Below are 17,190 nucleotides of genomic sequence, written 5' to 3' on the forward strand. Positions count from 1 at the left end.
AACAATAAATAATGATTTGATAGTAAAATTTGAAAATCTAAAATTTATTAATTATTATTAATAAGTAGACGGATTCTTTTTTATAATATTTAAATATTTATTCCTGTCAAAAATGTTACTTTCTTTGTATCATATTTTTTAAAACGAAGAACAAAAAAAGCTTACTTCTTTATTAGGTATATATAGTCGCGGATCTGGCCAGAAGACTTTGTTTGTAATAATTAACAATCTTTGTACAAACTCGCTTATCGGCCCTTCATTGCTCCACCCCTATTTCCCTCAAATGCTCCCACCGACTTAATTAAAAGATAACTGGATTCTTTTTGATTGAACCCTTAAAGTAATACGTATTAAAAAAGATAATACTTTCACTTATTTCTATTTTTTTTCATGATATGTAGTGTTATATTCCTAACAGATAAGCATCCAAAGCCTTGACTATCCTTAAATATTGTTTTATAAATTGATTCAATGTATAAACATAAAATAATAAAAGTAGTACCTTTACTGTGATATTTGCGAAAAATATCATGAAAACTAAACTAAAAAGTAATAAACAAATTTACTTGTCATAAAGTTAAATGTACTTTGATTTTGTTAAACAAATATAATTAAAGAAAGATCTTATAATTTTGAAGGCGGTGACAACCTTACTACAATATCAAATTAATAATCCTGTTTGTTTTACTTGGCACCGACGTCAAAATTTAAAAAATCTTTCATTAATTATTTTTGTTTTATTAAAGAAAATTTAAGATACCTAACGAAAAACCCAATTAACCCTATTAGCAACTAGGTTATGTACTAGGTATATTTATATAAAAAAAAAGAAATAAATATATATAAAATAAAGAAAAATAAAGATTTTAAGCGACCACAATTCTAAAAATAAAGACATTTTATAAGAAGCTGCTTTAGAACCATGAAAGCAATCTGCATAACAGTGCTAAAACAAAAGAAAATATTTCACGAGACGTCTACATAATCCAGCATTATGCATGTTTTGTGGTTTAAGCAGTTCCTTGTTAAATAAAAAATAAAATATTTTACCATATAATTGAATTTCACCGCAATGGTAAAAGTAAGTTAAAAATGCAATGCTATAAAATTTTAAATTATCACATGTGGATAAAATTTTACTAGTTTATTTATAAGAATCTCATTTGTTCTATTAATAAAATATTTATGTTTTAATATTTCCTTTTTCTTCGCTCTGATAATAAATCAAAGCGCGGCGTTAAGTTCCGCTACTCAAAACGCAGTATCTCAAGAATTCTGCTGAAAGCGGAAAACGGAAATGATTGAACACAAGATTCCCAAGTACCCTCTGCCTATTAAAAAAAAAAAAAAAATCAGGTTAAAGAAATTACTCTAATGCTATTAGTGTCTAGTCTCTACTTATGTACTTTTTTAATAACATTATACCTCCTACACATATGATATTTACTTTACATATAATTTATATATAATATATATAACCCTTTATTAAGGTTTTTTAATCCGATTATATAAAATAACAAATTTAAATCTGCAAATGTTTATGTATTTTAAGCAGTAGCATTATCTACTTAAAACAGTGCATTACCCGGTGTAAGGTGTAAGGCATGCTTTCATATACACGACAAACAGGAATTAAGTCGACGCTCTAATATAACACGAAAAAGGTGTATTTTATACTTGGGTTGAAATATTTTATAAACTACTAGTTCCTACCTAGATTTTGTCCCTAAACTACTAAATAGTTGTCTAAGTAAGGCCGTCATGGTTCAGCGGCACAAGGGTGTGACTGTAACGCGACGGTTGTGAGTTCGATCCCAACTCGAGGAACTGGAATATTTATTTACGTTTATATTTCCAGTTCTTCGCTCTGATGGTTTGTCATTTTTTTTCCTGTCAGGCAATATTTTTACAAAAAATTAAATCAATTCAAATCATCTTCACGCTGTATCCCGCACACATCAGGAAAGGCAGAGAGAACCTAGTGTTAAGCCACTCCGTTCCCCATTTTCCGCCGAATTCTGGAGGCACTGAGTATTGAGTAGCGGAACTCAACGCCGCGCTTTGTCTCGACACCAAGCGAAGGCAAATGAAAATAAAAATTTTAATAAATATTTCATTATATTTCTATAGCGTTTACAGTTACATACTTTTATGCCTTTCCACCACGACTTGCTTCGGTTCTAGATTTTCCTTGAAATAAATATCTGTATTCATCGTTGGATTCCTATATCAATATGTACACATCTTTAAAATTGTTTTTTTTCCTCATTTATCAATGAGTGAAGAAAATTTTACTTAAATAATTTTATCGTCCATAATATTTTTACCTTGTAAGTATAATCGGGGACTTCTCGGTTCTCGCGGATAGCTATTAGGTGCGACTGACAGTGACACGGTCCTTGAACAGGAGTGGGATGCATTTGAATATTATCTCTCCCTTACAACTATTGCATAATAAGAACCTAGAACTGTTACATCATTTTTAGGGTTCCGGACCTTAAAAGGTAAAAACGGAACCCTTATAGGATCACTTGTCCATTTGTTTGTCTGTCAAGACCATTTATCTCAAGATCGCGTAGAGGTAGCAAGCTAAAATTGAAATGACAAATATTCAGATCTTTGGTCCCATAAAGCACAGAAATGAAGCTGCTAAGTCAACGAAATAAAAAGATAAGAGTGTTTGTGCTATGCTAGCACCTACCTACAGAGCACTTACCATATACCTACAGTTATGAAATAAACGGCAATAAACTCCTCTGGTGTTGCACGGGGTCGTGGGCGGCGGTGATCACCATCAGGTGACCCATGCGCTTGTTTGCCTTATCATTTTTCCATAAAAAAAATTATGAAATGTACATATATGTTCATTTCACACAAAATGATAGCATATGCCCGCAAACCTAAGTTTCTCAACAGCTCTCCTCTCGTCCTGTAATTGCTACGGAAGCATCCATGTGTGAGTGCGACTCGCACTTAACCGGTTTTTAACACTCAATATTACTACAATCTTACTATCTATATCTAATTCACTTCACGTAACTTCTTATCTAATTTAGTATGAAATTTATCTTGATAAATGTTTGGCATTCTGCGTACAGGCCGCGATAAATCAGCAATATCTCACCGCGTTTCAGTTGCTGTCCATTTTAGGATATCAAATGATAGAAAATATCAACGCAATCTTATCTAACTGAAGGACTTAATATTAACGAGTCTTGTCTAATTAAGTTCATTAAGAATTATTTGATAAATACGATAACATTAGTCTTTTCTTTATAGATAACTAGTGGACCCGAACGCGGCTACGCCCGCTTGGACTATACGAATATTTATAAAATATATTTATGAAATTATTTTCAGTTTTCAATAGAGAGATGCGTTAAGCAAGCTCATTTTGGGTGACGTTTTCTAACAACAAACTACAAATCGTTGCTTAGCAACGTTCGTATAGCGACGGTTGTTATTAACATGGCAGAATAAATTGCATGTCAAATTAATAAGTATTTTAATATATTGGTATATATCGATAATATTACAAATATGAGAAAAAAACCTATACTATGTTCATCCCGAGACCCTCAAGTATCTCTATATGAGTATTTTATCACAATTAAATTAGCGGTTTGGCCCTGATTGCGTAAAAGACAGACAGACAGAGTTACTTTAGAATTTATAATATAGGTATGGATAATGTAATATACTAAATCCAAAATTATTTTAAGAATAGACACGTCATTTTATTACAGACTAGTGGACCCGAACGCGGCTACGCCTGCTTGAACTATAAGAATATTTTCGCGACGGTCATACTCATACTATGCCGCCCGAAGGCTAGATCATTTCGAATCAGTGACATCTCCTTAATTATTTATTAGTATATTATACAGTAAACTATAATTTCAATCTAGATAAAATGCTAAAAGTGACTATTATATTTATTTTCATAAGGATGAATATCAAAATGTCGCGGTAACGGTTGCGTAGCGACGCGACGGTTGTTATTAACATGGCAGAATAAATTGCATGTCAAATTAGGAAGTACTTTAAAATATATTAATTTATATGTATAATGTAATGTTATATAGCCTATAGCACTTTTGAAGAATGCAGCTTTCATACAAAACAAAAACAATGTAAATCGGACCAGTAGATCCAGAGATCTTAGCGTTCAAACAAACAAACAAACAAACTCTTCCGCTTTATTATATTAGTATAGATAGACTAAGTGTAAAAGAATATTATCAATAATCGAAGAGACAAAACCTCATACTCTATCCTGCATGTAGCAGAACCGGCAGTAACCAGTATCCCCCCTTTTTTATTGTTTTCTACTATTCTAACACAGATAATGATTACTTTGATACAAGCAATGCATCACCGCAAACCTCATATCTAAGCTTAAATTAATGAAGATATCTGATATGTCCATAATAAATTTACTCGAGGTGCCGATGCTGAATGTATATAGATTGGTTCATCTATCTTCCGTGTAGGAACTATTGAGACGAGCTCGTTGCGGTAACGCCTAACCCCATATGTAGATACAATATTATAGATAGGTATATCTACATAACATATATCACTGAGAATTTAGTTCCTATATTTGTTGTACTCTTTGGAATATATTTCTTTCCCTATTTTCCATTCAATTGCGTGTTGAGTGGCGGAACTCAACGTCGCACACTGCCTGGACACCAGAGCGAGGAAATGTAAATATAAATATAAAAAAATCACATTTCTTCCAGTGGGGATCGAACCCACGATAGTTGCAATTTACAATCACCCGCTTGTTCCCCTGCGCCACGACTGGCCTAGATGCCTTCAGAATTCACCGGAAAATAGGGAACGGAGTGTCTTAACACCTCCTCTCCCCCTCAGCCTAGCCTACATATATAGATATATTACATTAAATTCACTTCGTAGTTATTCTTTTTTTTTTATTCTCCAAACGGAATACATAGCAAGTTAACAAAAGCTTGTTTTCCTGGGAATATTTGTCCTTGAGCAACGCGCTGACTTTGAAAAACAAACTTCTGACAACCTCCGAAGAATATTTAAAGAGCTTACCATGTATCCCAAGAACTACGTCAAATACGAGAGGAAACTTTTTAACTTATGACACACAAAGAAATGTTTTAAGTCAAAAGTACGAATTCACGTCTTACTTTTGATTTATTCGGACTATGAGTGAGACCTATTATGTTAATTGTTAAATCAGCTCTACGTTGTATCCCGCACATAGTAAGGTAGGAAGAGGGAACCTACTGTTAAGTTACTACGTTCCCTATTTTACGCCGAATTCTGAAGCTTGAGTGGTGGAACGGTGGTCAACGCCACGCTTTGCCTCGACACCAGAGCGAAAAAATTCATTACCTCAAGTGGGATTCGAACCTGCAACCTTCTGATGTATTAAGCAAGTTACATATAAATAATATTTGATATATACCTACGTAAGAAATACGCTTATCCGCTGTTGACATAAAACGGTAAAGTTCCTCCATCGAAGATAGTTTACTCATTTAGCGTTCAATCTAAAAGCGCCGCGGGCTCTTTTAAGGTGCCTACAATCAAATTTACCTGCATCTTGCCAGGTTAATCGATTATTAAAATGTTGCCATCTTATGATGATTAAGAATTATTTAAAAAAAAATTAAAGTGTTATTCCACAGTTAGGTAAAAATAATACTTATTAAGGAAATCTATAATAATTAGAACGTAGCGAGATTTAAACCCGCGCCTCTTGGAAACCGTCCAAGCGCTCTGACCACTGAGCCATACGTTCTTTTGTAAGTGTGGAATAACACTTAAAAATAAGCGACAGTTGAACATTTAAGAAGAAAATCGATAGTAATAAACGACATAATCCAAACAACCCAAATCTTTGTGTAAATGTCTAACTTTTATCCAAATTTTGGGTCATATTCACTAAATATCCTAAAATATAGGCCATGGCAGCCTTCATTTACTGAGTGACAAATAATATATTTATGTACGTAAATAAACTAAACATAGGAAGGTCAAGTTGGAGGAAGTATTTTATTAGGGTTAAACAATAAACGTTACTATTTAAGATTTTTGTATATCTGTCTTGAATTTTATTTTGCTCATATAAAACTAAAGTGTTTATTACGCTTTGCATTTTAGATATACCCACAAATTAAATGGAACCACATATTTTGTGTTCATTCATATAAGTATTTATAAAATTAGTAAGCAAATATCTCAAATATCTTTGCTAAATATCTTAAAACAGACTAGATATAGTATCAGAAGATAGTAACTTATCATACATTAGCCAAGAATCGTTGTTAGGGTGTAATGTGTATGGATACATCTGCAATGCCAAGCAGAGCAGGAGTTACGCGACGCATTTAAAATCGACTCTGAAGAGACCCCGTTCTCCACCTTCCAATTATTTATAAAACATTGGAACAATCGTGACGCAGCTTTCTCAACTTTCTCTCTCTTCTTCTCCGGGAACAAAAGGAGTTTTGCCAATCATCATGCAACCTGGGGTCGTGGGCGGCGGTGATCATCACCAGGTGACCCGAACGCTCGTTTGCCTTGTCCTTTTTCCATAAAAAAAAAAAAAAAAACCTCCTGAAAATTTCATGATGTATGAGAAACAAATTCTTAACACGGATTATTAAACAGGCATCTTAACACTGGGCTCCCCCTGCCCGCTATCGTTACCCCGCTATATGCGGGATATAGCGTGAAGCTAAAAAAAGAGAAACTCATGTTTATGGTGGTCCATCACCTCAAATCAAAACCTCTTTGCCCAGTAAAATATAAAGTACCCAAATAAATATAAATAAGATATCTTACAACTATTTAAAAGAGACTATATTTATTTACGGCCTAATTCATCGGGATCTACTCCAGTACCTACAGTTTTATTATCTCCACCTCAGGTTTATGGTCTATAAACTCGACGTTCATTTGTTAGTAGAAATATCTAACACCATTATATATTGTCGACCAGGTGTCCTGTGGAACGTCATATTTTACAACTTCATCCACAATAAACCTTTTTTTATTATTGTTTCAGTTATTCTTTTTCTCAGTTGGAATTGTGGTCTCAGATAAGCGAGTTATCTAAAAGAAAATTTAATAATTTATGAAAATTTATTAATTTCATGAATGGACGAATGGAGAAAGGACCAGTGCTATAAGCTATAAAATAATAGGCTTGATTTTTTATTTTATTATATACATATAGGTATATTAAACAGGCTTATTAAAGGCCGTCATGGCGCAGTGGGAAAGCTTATGTAAACGATTATTGGATGATTATGGAATCCGTTCCCACTCGGGCAAGTGAATTACTTTCATTCTTCCACTCTGATAAGACAAAAGAAAGTGGAGGAAAAGAAGAAGCGTTTACGTCGGGCGTAAAGTAGATAAGGAAGTGTAACACTCTCTGTTATTTGCAGGATAGTGTTAAGATACTCCGTTCCCAACTTTCCACCGAATTTCCGTAGCATTGGATGTTGAGTGACGTAACTCAACGCCGGGCCTTTGACTTGTTAACAGAGCGAAGAAAGTAAAATACTAAATCATTCACCCGCGTGGAAATCGAATCCACAACCGTCGCTTTAAATTATTTAATTCAATTTCGATGTTTTTACGTAATCCTTAAAACCAAAAAATTGATAGTAACTATATAAAGTTAAATTTGTTTGTAAACTTAAAATTAAAAACTATACCTACGAAAAAAATTATTCATCAATTACATTTATATACGTTTTTCACAAGGTTACATTGAAGGTGAAGAACGCACTGAAAATTTAAAACCCCCATTAAAGTGGTTAGAGTACAATCATCCTGTCAGGTATGATATATTACCTATAAGCCTATCTAAGTGTCGGCTGTAACGACCATTTTTTTCCAACAATTCATTCCATTCGCGACGTTTCTATTGTCTACAATCAGCTCGCTACAAGAAATTCCAAAAAAAAATAAGATAAATTCCTCCAAATGTCTTTATTTACGAGCAACACTCTGTACCCAACGACTATCTCTATACCTAATGGCTTTACGCAAATGGCGGACAAATCTAAAAACAAGATAATATTTTTGGATGTCGCGCCAGCTCGTACTCCACATATGAAACCCATGTCCAGCAACTCGATAGCACCATTACATGATAACTTAATAGCCCCACAAATTAATAGGGATATTATATATGAGAATATAAAACCAGTGTTCGCTTTACTTCGTATTATGGGAGTTCTTCCCCTAACGAGACCTTCTCCAGGAGTGAATCACTTCCAAATTGCATCTCCTTCGATGTTATATTCTTTTATATTCTACGTTTGTCTTATTGGCTACATATCATACCTGACCTTGAATAAAGTGCAAATATTGCGTACAGCGGAAGGGAAATTCGAGGAGGCTGTCATTGAATATCTATTTACGGTGTATCTATTTCCTATGCTGGTAGTTCCAATATTGTGGTATGAAACAGGGAAAATTGCGGGCATACTGAATGGATGGGTTGATTTTGAAGTATGTAAATGGTTTTTTTAGATATATTAATTAAATATTGTCTATTGTCTAAACTAAATTATGATTATTTTTTTAATTACAGATATGCTACAAGAAATTATCTGGAAGAAATTTACCTATTAATTTATATAAGAAAGCTTTAGCAATTTCTGTAATCATACCAATATTGTCGACAAGTTCTGTCGTCATCACTCATGTTACTATGGTGCATTTTAAGTTAATACAGATTTTACCGTACATTTTTCTAGAAATCCTTACATATATTTTAGGGGGGTATTGGTATCTTTTATGTGAAACTTTAAGTGTCTGTGCAAGTATACTTGCAGAAGATTTTCAACAAGTAAGTTAAATAATATTAAATGAATATTTATTAAATTCAATGGTCCTCGAATGGCGACCACGTCTCGGCAAAAAGAGTACAGGCCGCCCTTCAACCAAGTGGACCGACAACCTCAAGAAGACAGCGGGAACCCGCTGGATTCAAAGGGCGCAGGACCGGACGGAGTGGCGAGCATTGGAGGAGGCCTATGTCCAGCAGTGGACTTTAAAAGGCTCATGGATAGATGGATGGAAATTCAATAGAAATATCTATATTATCTACAATAGAAAAATAGTCGTTAAAATATAGACAAATAATGTTTAAGTAATAATTAATTATTAATTTAAAATGTTTTTTATTATTTTAAAATTATACTTTCACTTTCAGGCACTACGACATATAGGGCCCGCAGGAAAAGTAGCGGAATATCGCGCCCTTTGGATACGATTAAGTAAATTGGCCCGGAACACTGGCGTCGCAAATTGCTATACTTTCAGTTTTGTCAATTTATACCTCTTCCTCATCATAACTTTGTCCATATACGGCCTTCTTAGCCAAATCTCTGAAGGTTTTGGTATCAAGGATATTGGACTGGCTGTAACTGCGTGCTGCAGCATTTTCTTATTATTTTTTATTTGTGATGAAGCCCATTACGCATCGCACAATGTGAGTAGAATAAGGAATTACACAATAATTTATTCATATTACGTACTTAGCTATAAATTAAGCTTAACAAGTCTTTTGCACATAGATACGTACTCGTACATACGTTTGCACAAAATATAATTTTCAACATAAATAAATAAATAAATAAAAATGTTTATTAGGATATAAATCTTTATTAATATATAAAAATCGCTCGCACAAATGTCTTTTATATATAATAGAAAGACATAAAAATAATACAAAATCTGTGCATAAGCGCTCGTAACTTCTGTTTGTGTTAATTTAGAAGCTTAATTTTGCTATGATCCAAAGCGATAGAGAGGACATTTGGATATTTCATTTAAATGTCCGTTTGCTACCTTGACCTACACGTTCTTAAGATAAATGTGATCTTGACAGACATACAGACGAAGAAAAAATATATATTGCACAACATTAATAATGTGCAATATATATTTTGGTGGTGGCGCGGCGGCACAAGGGTGTGACTGTAACGCGACGGTCGTGGGTTCGACCCCACTCGAGGAAGTGAAATATTTATTTAAGTTTATATTTCCATTTTTTCGCTCTGGTGTCAAGGCAAAGCGCGGCGTTGAGTTCTGCAACTCAATACGCAAAAGTGGAGAACGGAGTGTCTTAACACTAAGTTCCCTCTGCCTACCCTGCTGTGTGCGGGATACAGCGTGAAGCTGATTTATTTACTTATAAAAAATCACTTTTCAAAACTTAGCTATAATTATAGTAAAACAAATCTACTTGTAACCTATTCTCTTAATATCGTAAACCATTCTTATACTTCACAGGTGAGAACAAATTTTCAAAAGAAGTTACTCATGGTAGAGTTGTCTTGGATGAACACGGACGCTCAGACCGAAGTCAACATGTTCTTACGCGCTACTGAAATGAACCCTTCTCAAATAAGCTTAGGCGGCTTCTTCGACGTGAATCGAAATCTTTTTAAATCTGTAATTTATGATTTTATGAATTATTAGTTGTTAACACTTATAATATATTTGTATATCTTTATTGTAAATAATAACTTGACATTAATATTATGAATGTGGATGTTTGTAAGGATATTTAGTCCACTTTCACGCAAAAACTACTAAACGTATTTTGATGAAACTCTACAATAATTTAAATTATACATCAGAATAAGATCGTCTTAAAATTTATCTAATTATTTTGTATATGTTCTGGACTAATCTTATAAAACTGTGTAAATTAAAAGTAATAACAGTAAAGTAAATGTTGTATAACCGTAAAAGATGAAGCTAATAACTAAATGTTACACATTAATTTATCTTAGGTAGGACAAATAAGTTTCTTCCTTTTCATAAAAGTTTCTTTTTAACATAAAAAAACAAAACTATTTTTAAAACATTCAGTATTATGTAAAATGTATTGAATGTATTTGAATAGAACTGGCTGATCTATTACACCAACACCAATTAGTTAAAGTGCAAAACTTACTAGAGACTATACAGAACGAACCGCTCATTTACGACTGAATTCTTAAATTACATATAATAAAGAATATTTACTTTTCAATAAGTAACGACATGAAAAAAATTATAGAATAATATATATTTAAATAACAACATTATTTTGAGAAAGGTTACCTACTCACAACCATCACGTGTGCGGGATTGATTTATTATATTGAAATAAATATTGAATCGGTGTTTAAAAAAAATGACTTTTTTCGCAATTATCTTTATAAATATATGTTAAAAATATTTTTACAGCTTCTTGCCACAATGGTGACCTACTTAGTTGTATTACTCCAATTCCAAATAAGTATACCTGATGAGAGTCGAGGAAATGAATTGAACGAAAATCAAATTCCTATTAACGAAACTATAGAAGAAACCACAAAGATTACCACGTCTACCATCGCTACCACCATCTTAACCACCCTGGCGAAGAAAAAAAAGAAAAATTAAATGTTTTGCTGAGATTTTGGGATTATCATTTATCATAATTAGGATTTTGGCCCAAATATTCCTTTTACTCTTTGATAATTTAAAGCTTATTTGAGTCTCAATATTGTTCTTTACAATCTTTACAATCGTTCCTCAAATTCGTAGTTTTAATTTTCAAATATAATCTTGTTAGGTATTCGTTTTCGTCCTTTCAAGAGGTTGAATTTAAAATTCAGTAAATCGTACAGGCTTTATTATATTGGCAAGTTAGAACATCGTCAACTTGTACTGGACTATTAGGATGATATTTGGCTTGGTCCCTGGTGGTAAAAAATAGCCAAGTCAAACGTGTCAAGCAAAGTCGAGTGAACAGAGAACTCGGCGCCCATATAGATTTCTCATTCTTTGTTTATTATTTTTTTACTTCGCTCTCATTTCACATTTATGTTTTTAATGGCATATCATTACTTTTTGTAAAGAAATACTATTACTATTAATCATTAAGTAATACTTTATAATTCTTAAAATCCCTTTATTTTCCAAGTTCTTTGACTTTTTCTTACCTGATAGTAAATATCAATAATTATTCGTTTTCAGATGTTTAAACGATAATATATCAATGACCGTTAGAGTTAAATTGTTGAAATTACGTTGAATATATATGTACATCACAAGCTACAGAGTTTTAAGCTCAATAGTAACTTGAATTTGGTTCGTGTAAAATACACATTACACGTTTCCCGCTTTTTACTTGGCTGTATACGCTGGCGCGTGTCTTGATTTACGTAGTATAAATGAAAAACATTTCTATATTGTTTCGTTTTATGCAATGCTATTTATTTCTTTCCTTTGTGAAGTAGGAGACCAGAGATCACAGAACACATACCCAAAGGGGCCAGAGATGTCCGATATAAAACTATTCTAATAGTGGATAATAAAACTTTAAAAGGATAAATTATTTACGCAAAATTAAAATACAATATAATTAACATCAATGCAGAGTAAATAAAAATATATATTTGACGTTCCATTTTACGTACGCTATTGCATAGTTGGCTTGTCCCCGCATTATTTGTCACTGGAATTGATAGCCCAACGAATATTCCGGATGAACCGAATGTCAAACAAATAAAATCGCATTCTTGAGACACCTAGAAAACGCCTATAAAAAACCAAATTCTTCTAATTCAGTGATTTTTATTGAGATATATATATATATAAGGAAAATTTTTAACCATGGTAGACTACAGCAAATGGAAAGACATCGAGGTTAGTCTTTATTTTAATGATTAAAAAAACAAGACATTTTTATTAAAATTTTTATTATTACTTTTAATTTTGTTAATTTATTACTTATTTATTTACGCCTAGATTTCTGACGATGAAGATGAAACACATCCAAATATTGACACTCCTTCGCTTTTCCGTTGGCGGCACCAAGCCCGTGTTGAACGCATGGAAGAACGAAAACGGGAACATGATGAGCATGTACAACGTAAAGCTGAAAATATTAGAAAACTAGCTGAAACTAAAAAGAAGCTTGCTGAAGCGGCCCCTGACAGCACCGATCTGGAATCTTTGAAGAAGTGTCTAGTTGAACTCGAAAAAGAAGAAAGAGCAATTAAATCAAAGGAAGACGACTTGAAAAAGAAAGAAAAGAAAACTCCATGGAATGTGGACACAATAAGTGAACCAGGTTTTACGAAAACAATAATTAACACAAAAGCTGGTAGGCCTAAAGATGAAAACTTAACAGAGGAAGAAAAGGAAGCAAGAATGAAAAAATTTATAAAGGAGAATGAAACATTATTGAAACAATTTGGTATGCTACGTCGGTATGATGATTCAAAACAATTCCTTTTGGAGCACAATCAATTAGTTTGTGAAGAGACCGCTAATTACCTTGTCATTTGGTGTATTAACTTAGAAATGGAAGAGGTAATTGTATAATTTGTCTATCCATGCTTAAGTTGTGATACTATTTTTAGAGGGCCTAGTCTTTCTCAAAAAACATGACATCTGACTGTAAATGCAATGGTTGTAGGTTTTATCCACTGTACAAAATTAATAATATGGTGTTGATCTCATGAAGTGTTTTATCACTAGGTTATCAGTGCTATATGCCAGTAAAAGCAGAAAAATAAAAGAAAAAGTATTATAATTATTTTAGCCACTTCATGTACTTTTACAGAGAACAGTTATAAAGAAAATTTTAATTTCAGAAACATGACTTAATGGCACATGTGGCTCATCAAACTATCTGTATGCAATATATGTTGGAGCTCTCTAAACAGCTGGATGTGGACCCCAGAGCCTGTATAGGTTCCTTTTTCTCAAGGTATGAAAATAATATTTTATAACATTTGTATATTATTGTTTTGAAATAAAAAAAAATATTATTTTGTTATTATCAAGCATTTTCGCAGAGTGGGACAATCTAACTGTAAACAGAATAAAAGAAAATACAACAAACCTTACAAAATTATTACTATAGGCAAATGGAACCATTTCAGCACTGTACTAAGATACAGCAGCATTTCCTGCCAAATTTGAAAAACTAAAAACAATGTCTTGAAAGTAGGTTTTCTCTGCCTAACTCTCTGTGTAATGCAAATAAGTGAAGGTGCTTTGCTTTCAATACCAGAGCAAAGAAATGAAAATATTAATATATATTAATTCATTCTGCCTAGTGGGAATTGAACCCACAACTGTCGCGTTTACAGTCATACTGTGTACTGTGACTACATCACAATAACCTTATCTTTTAGTTATATTACTTATTTCTTTTTCATATAAACTATACATTACATTATGTGACCATACCTAAAAATTAATTTAATAATTATAAATAACTAATCTAAAACAGGATTCAGGTAGCGGAAAAAACATACAAGGATTCATTTGATGTTGAGTTAGAACAATTCAAAGGTAGAATCAAAAAACGTGCTGCAGAAAAGATTCAAGAAGCCTTAAGGGAACAGGAGGAAGAAGAAAAGAAAGCAAGATTGGGACCTGGTGGCTTGGATCCTGTAGAAGTATATGAGGAACTACCTGATGTATGTCACATATAAATATATATATTTTTTGCTTCACATTGTATCCTGGATATGCTAGGGTATGCAAAGAGAACCTAATATAAATACACTCAGTGTCCAGTGGTGGCACCTCAATTTATCTTATATTATTATTATTTCTATATCTTTTATTATATTCATTTCATAGCTCTACAAGAATTAAGAAATTAATATAATTAGTTTTAAAGTGTTATTCCACAGAAAAATAATTATTTAGAAAGTGGGGAATGGAGTGTCTTAACACTAGGATCCCTCTGCCTACCCTGCTTTGTGCAGGATACAGCATGGAGCTGAAGCTAATATAAGAATTTGTATGTAGCAGGACTCAAACCCGCGCCTCCTGGAAGCCATCCGGGACATTTCCATGTATGAATATAATTGATTTCATCTAGTGGGAATCAAACCCAAAACAGTCACATTTACAATTAAAATATACTGTACGGTTACTTGTACGGTTACTAAAATATATGGTTTTGCCGGCATTATGAAATGGTATTATCTAAGAGTAGCATATGGCATATTTGAAATGCACGAGTAACTCTGACTGAGGGTACAGTGGGTTACAAGGAATAATATAATATGTATGTGCCTTCCTTGAGAAATTTACAACAAATACAATCCAAACAAACTTTTCAATTTGAACCAGTAGTTCCAGAGATTGACGCATTTAACGAAACAAATCATTGATCTTGCTTTATTTTAAGAATATAGGAGTATAAATTATATTAAAACTCAAGGAAATAATTTTATAAGATACTTTTTTATTTCCCCGTAAAGCATAGTATTAAATTAGGATATTTGAGACATTTTTGTTACAATTTCAAACAATATAAAATGGGGAACAGAGTTCCATTAACAGATCCAGATCCAGATTAAGTCTAACTTAAAACTGACAGTTGTGGGTTCAATTCCTACTCAAAGAATGAAGTAATTCATATTTTCTTGCCCTGGGATCGGATCGGAATTGAAGGATCGGAAGTATCTTAATGGAGAATGTACTGTCTCCATCACTAGGTTCTTTCCCAGGTTCCCTATGCCTACGCTGGTAATATCTGGTATAGAATGTGTGAAGCTATAAGCAAAATAATATTAAATAATAATTATTATGTACAAATATTACAGGAATTAAAGAAATGCTTTGACTCCCAAGATGTTCCAATGCTCCAAGCGACCATAGCCAAAATGCCTGAAGAAGAAGCTGTATACTACATGAAGAGATGTGTAGATTCTGGTCTGTGGGTGCCAGGCAAAAATGATGAACCTAACGTGAAAGAAGACACAAAAGACACTCCCTCAGCCAGCACTGATGACGTAGACTGATTAAAATATTACTTTTATGCATTTTTACTTTTATATATTTATGCTAGTATATATATTATTGTGTATGCAAAAGATTATTTTGTTTTATAATATGTGTTACATATATATGTAGTATATAATAATTCTCTAATGTGAAATAGTAATTCCCTATGTAAAATCTAATTTGTGATATTGATAGAAACAAAAAGCTGTATTTAAATGTTTCAATTTTAATGTAATCAATAATAGCCTCCATTATGACAGTAGTAAAGCATTTATGTGACATGTTTCTTATTTTATACTAAAACACAATATAATGTTACTACTACCTTAATTCGCACACCACATAGCTGTATATTTAAGACAATTATATATTTTTTTAATAAGCAGAATGCAAAAAAAATAATGTTTTTGGCATCTTTTGAAAGTTCCCGCAGATGGAGTTAGCTGGTTTGCTAGTTAAGGTATCGAAGTGTTGATTTTATTTGGCATTTGCAAATTTATGTTATTATTCGTTTCTAAACAAATACATTAAATTTTATATAAATTAAATTATACATTTAGTACTTTAAAAAGTAAATTCTAAAAGTGTTCTAAACTCATAGTATAAGAATTTCCCTCAGTACATTTTTTAACATGTTCGTGTCGATTTTCATTTTTAGAATTCGCATTAACTCGTAATTCAACTGTAGATTCATTATTAGGTTAATGTGACATCAGTAAGAGATATGATACGTCTTTATATATACATATATATATATAGTGTTAAAAGCTAGCATTACTTTGACTTTTAGATGAACGAACAAGCATGTTATTTTGTATATAACAAAGCTGAAAACAATACAAATTAAATTATGCCTGATATTTTATTGTTTTCTTTTCAATTTAGACAAAGTATATTTATTTATTTCCTTTTTAGAGTGAGCAGAATTCACCAAGGGCAAATAAATTTTCGGGACATAAATAATAAGTCTACTGAGAAGAAAATTCCAATTCCCAGAAAATGCATTTGAGTGGGAAATAGAAAATACTTTTTTCTCCAGAGTGAAATCGAACTTGCGATTATTACGTTTACAATCACGCTGTCCACTGCGTCACGATATCTTTTGAACATACAAAATATTGACGTTACCCTTTTTATGTATGTAATTAATTCAAATGAGTATTATATTTGTTTTAATTTATTCAGAAACTCATAAAGCAATAGACGAAAAATTCCAGAAAATTAGTGGGATACAAGTGATGTATGCCGTCACTGCGAAAAAATGGCGAATGAAAATAAATACTATTGTTTATCTAATTAACGATAACCCGAAAAACATTTCTTAATTTCTCCCATATATTTCAAAAATGCTTATTGGCTGAAACCTTTTTATTACCCCCCTAGGGATACAGC

At 32.4% G+C, this 17,190-nt stretch overlaps 2 protein-coding genes across 2 annotated transcripts; both read left to right on the forward strand.

Annotated features, from left to right (window-relative positions):
• The first annotated feature begins 6,203 nt into the window (after window positions 1-6,203).
• Gr63a (Gustatory receptor 63a) lies at window positions 6,204-11,456 on the forward strand. Its single transcript, XM_085190332.1, has 5 exons — window positions 6,204-8,511; window positions 8,594-8,851; window positions 9,218-9,496; window positions 10,300-10,461; window positions 11,245-11,456. The coding sequence occupies exons 1-5, from the start codon at window positions 7,981-7,983 to the stop codon at window positions 11,440-11,442; spliced, it is 1,428 nt and encodes a 475-aa protein (XP_085046458.1). The 5' UTR covers window positions 6,204-7,980; the 3' UTR covers window positions 11,443-11,456.
• Window positions 11,457-12,489: 1,033 nt separating this feature from the next.
• On the forward strand, window positions 12,490-16,658 carry Cdc37 (cell division cycle protein 37). The gene is made up of 5 exons (XM_085190050.1): window positions 12,490-12,690; window positions 12,793-13,359; window positions 13,644-13,759; window positions 14,288-14,477; window positions 15,618-16,658. The coding sequence occupies exons 1-5, from the start codon at window positions 12,658-12,660 to the stop codon at window positions 15,813-15,815; spliced, it is 1,104 nt and encodes a 367-aa protein (XP_085046176.1). The 5' UTR covers window positions 12,490-12,657; the 3' UTR covers window positions 15,816-16,658.
• The last annotated feature ends 532 nt before the right edge of the window (window positions 16,659-17,190 follow it).

The sequence above is a fragment of the Heliconius melpomene genome, chromosome 9, assembly GCF_056956725.1.
Source record: "Heliconius melpomene rosina isolate 202511_hmr_F chromosome 9, ASM5695672v1, whole genome shotgun sequence".
Taxonomy (NCBI): domain Eukaryota; kingdom Metazoa; phylum Arthropoda; class Insecta; order Lepidoptera; family Nymphalidae; genus Heliconius; species Heliconius melpomene.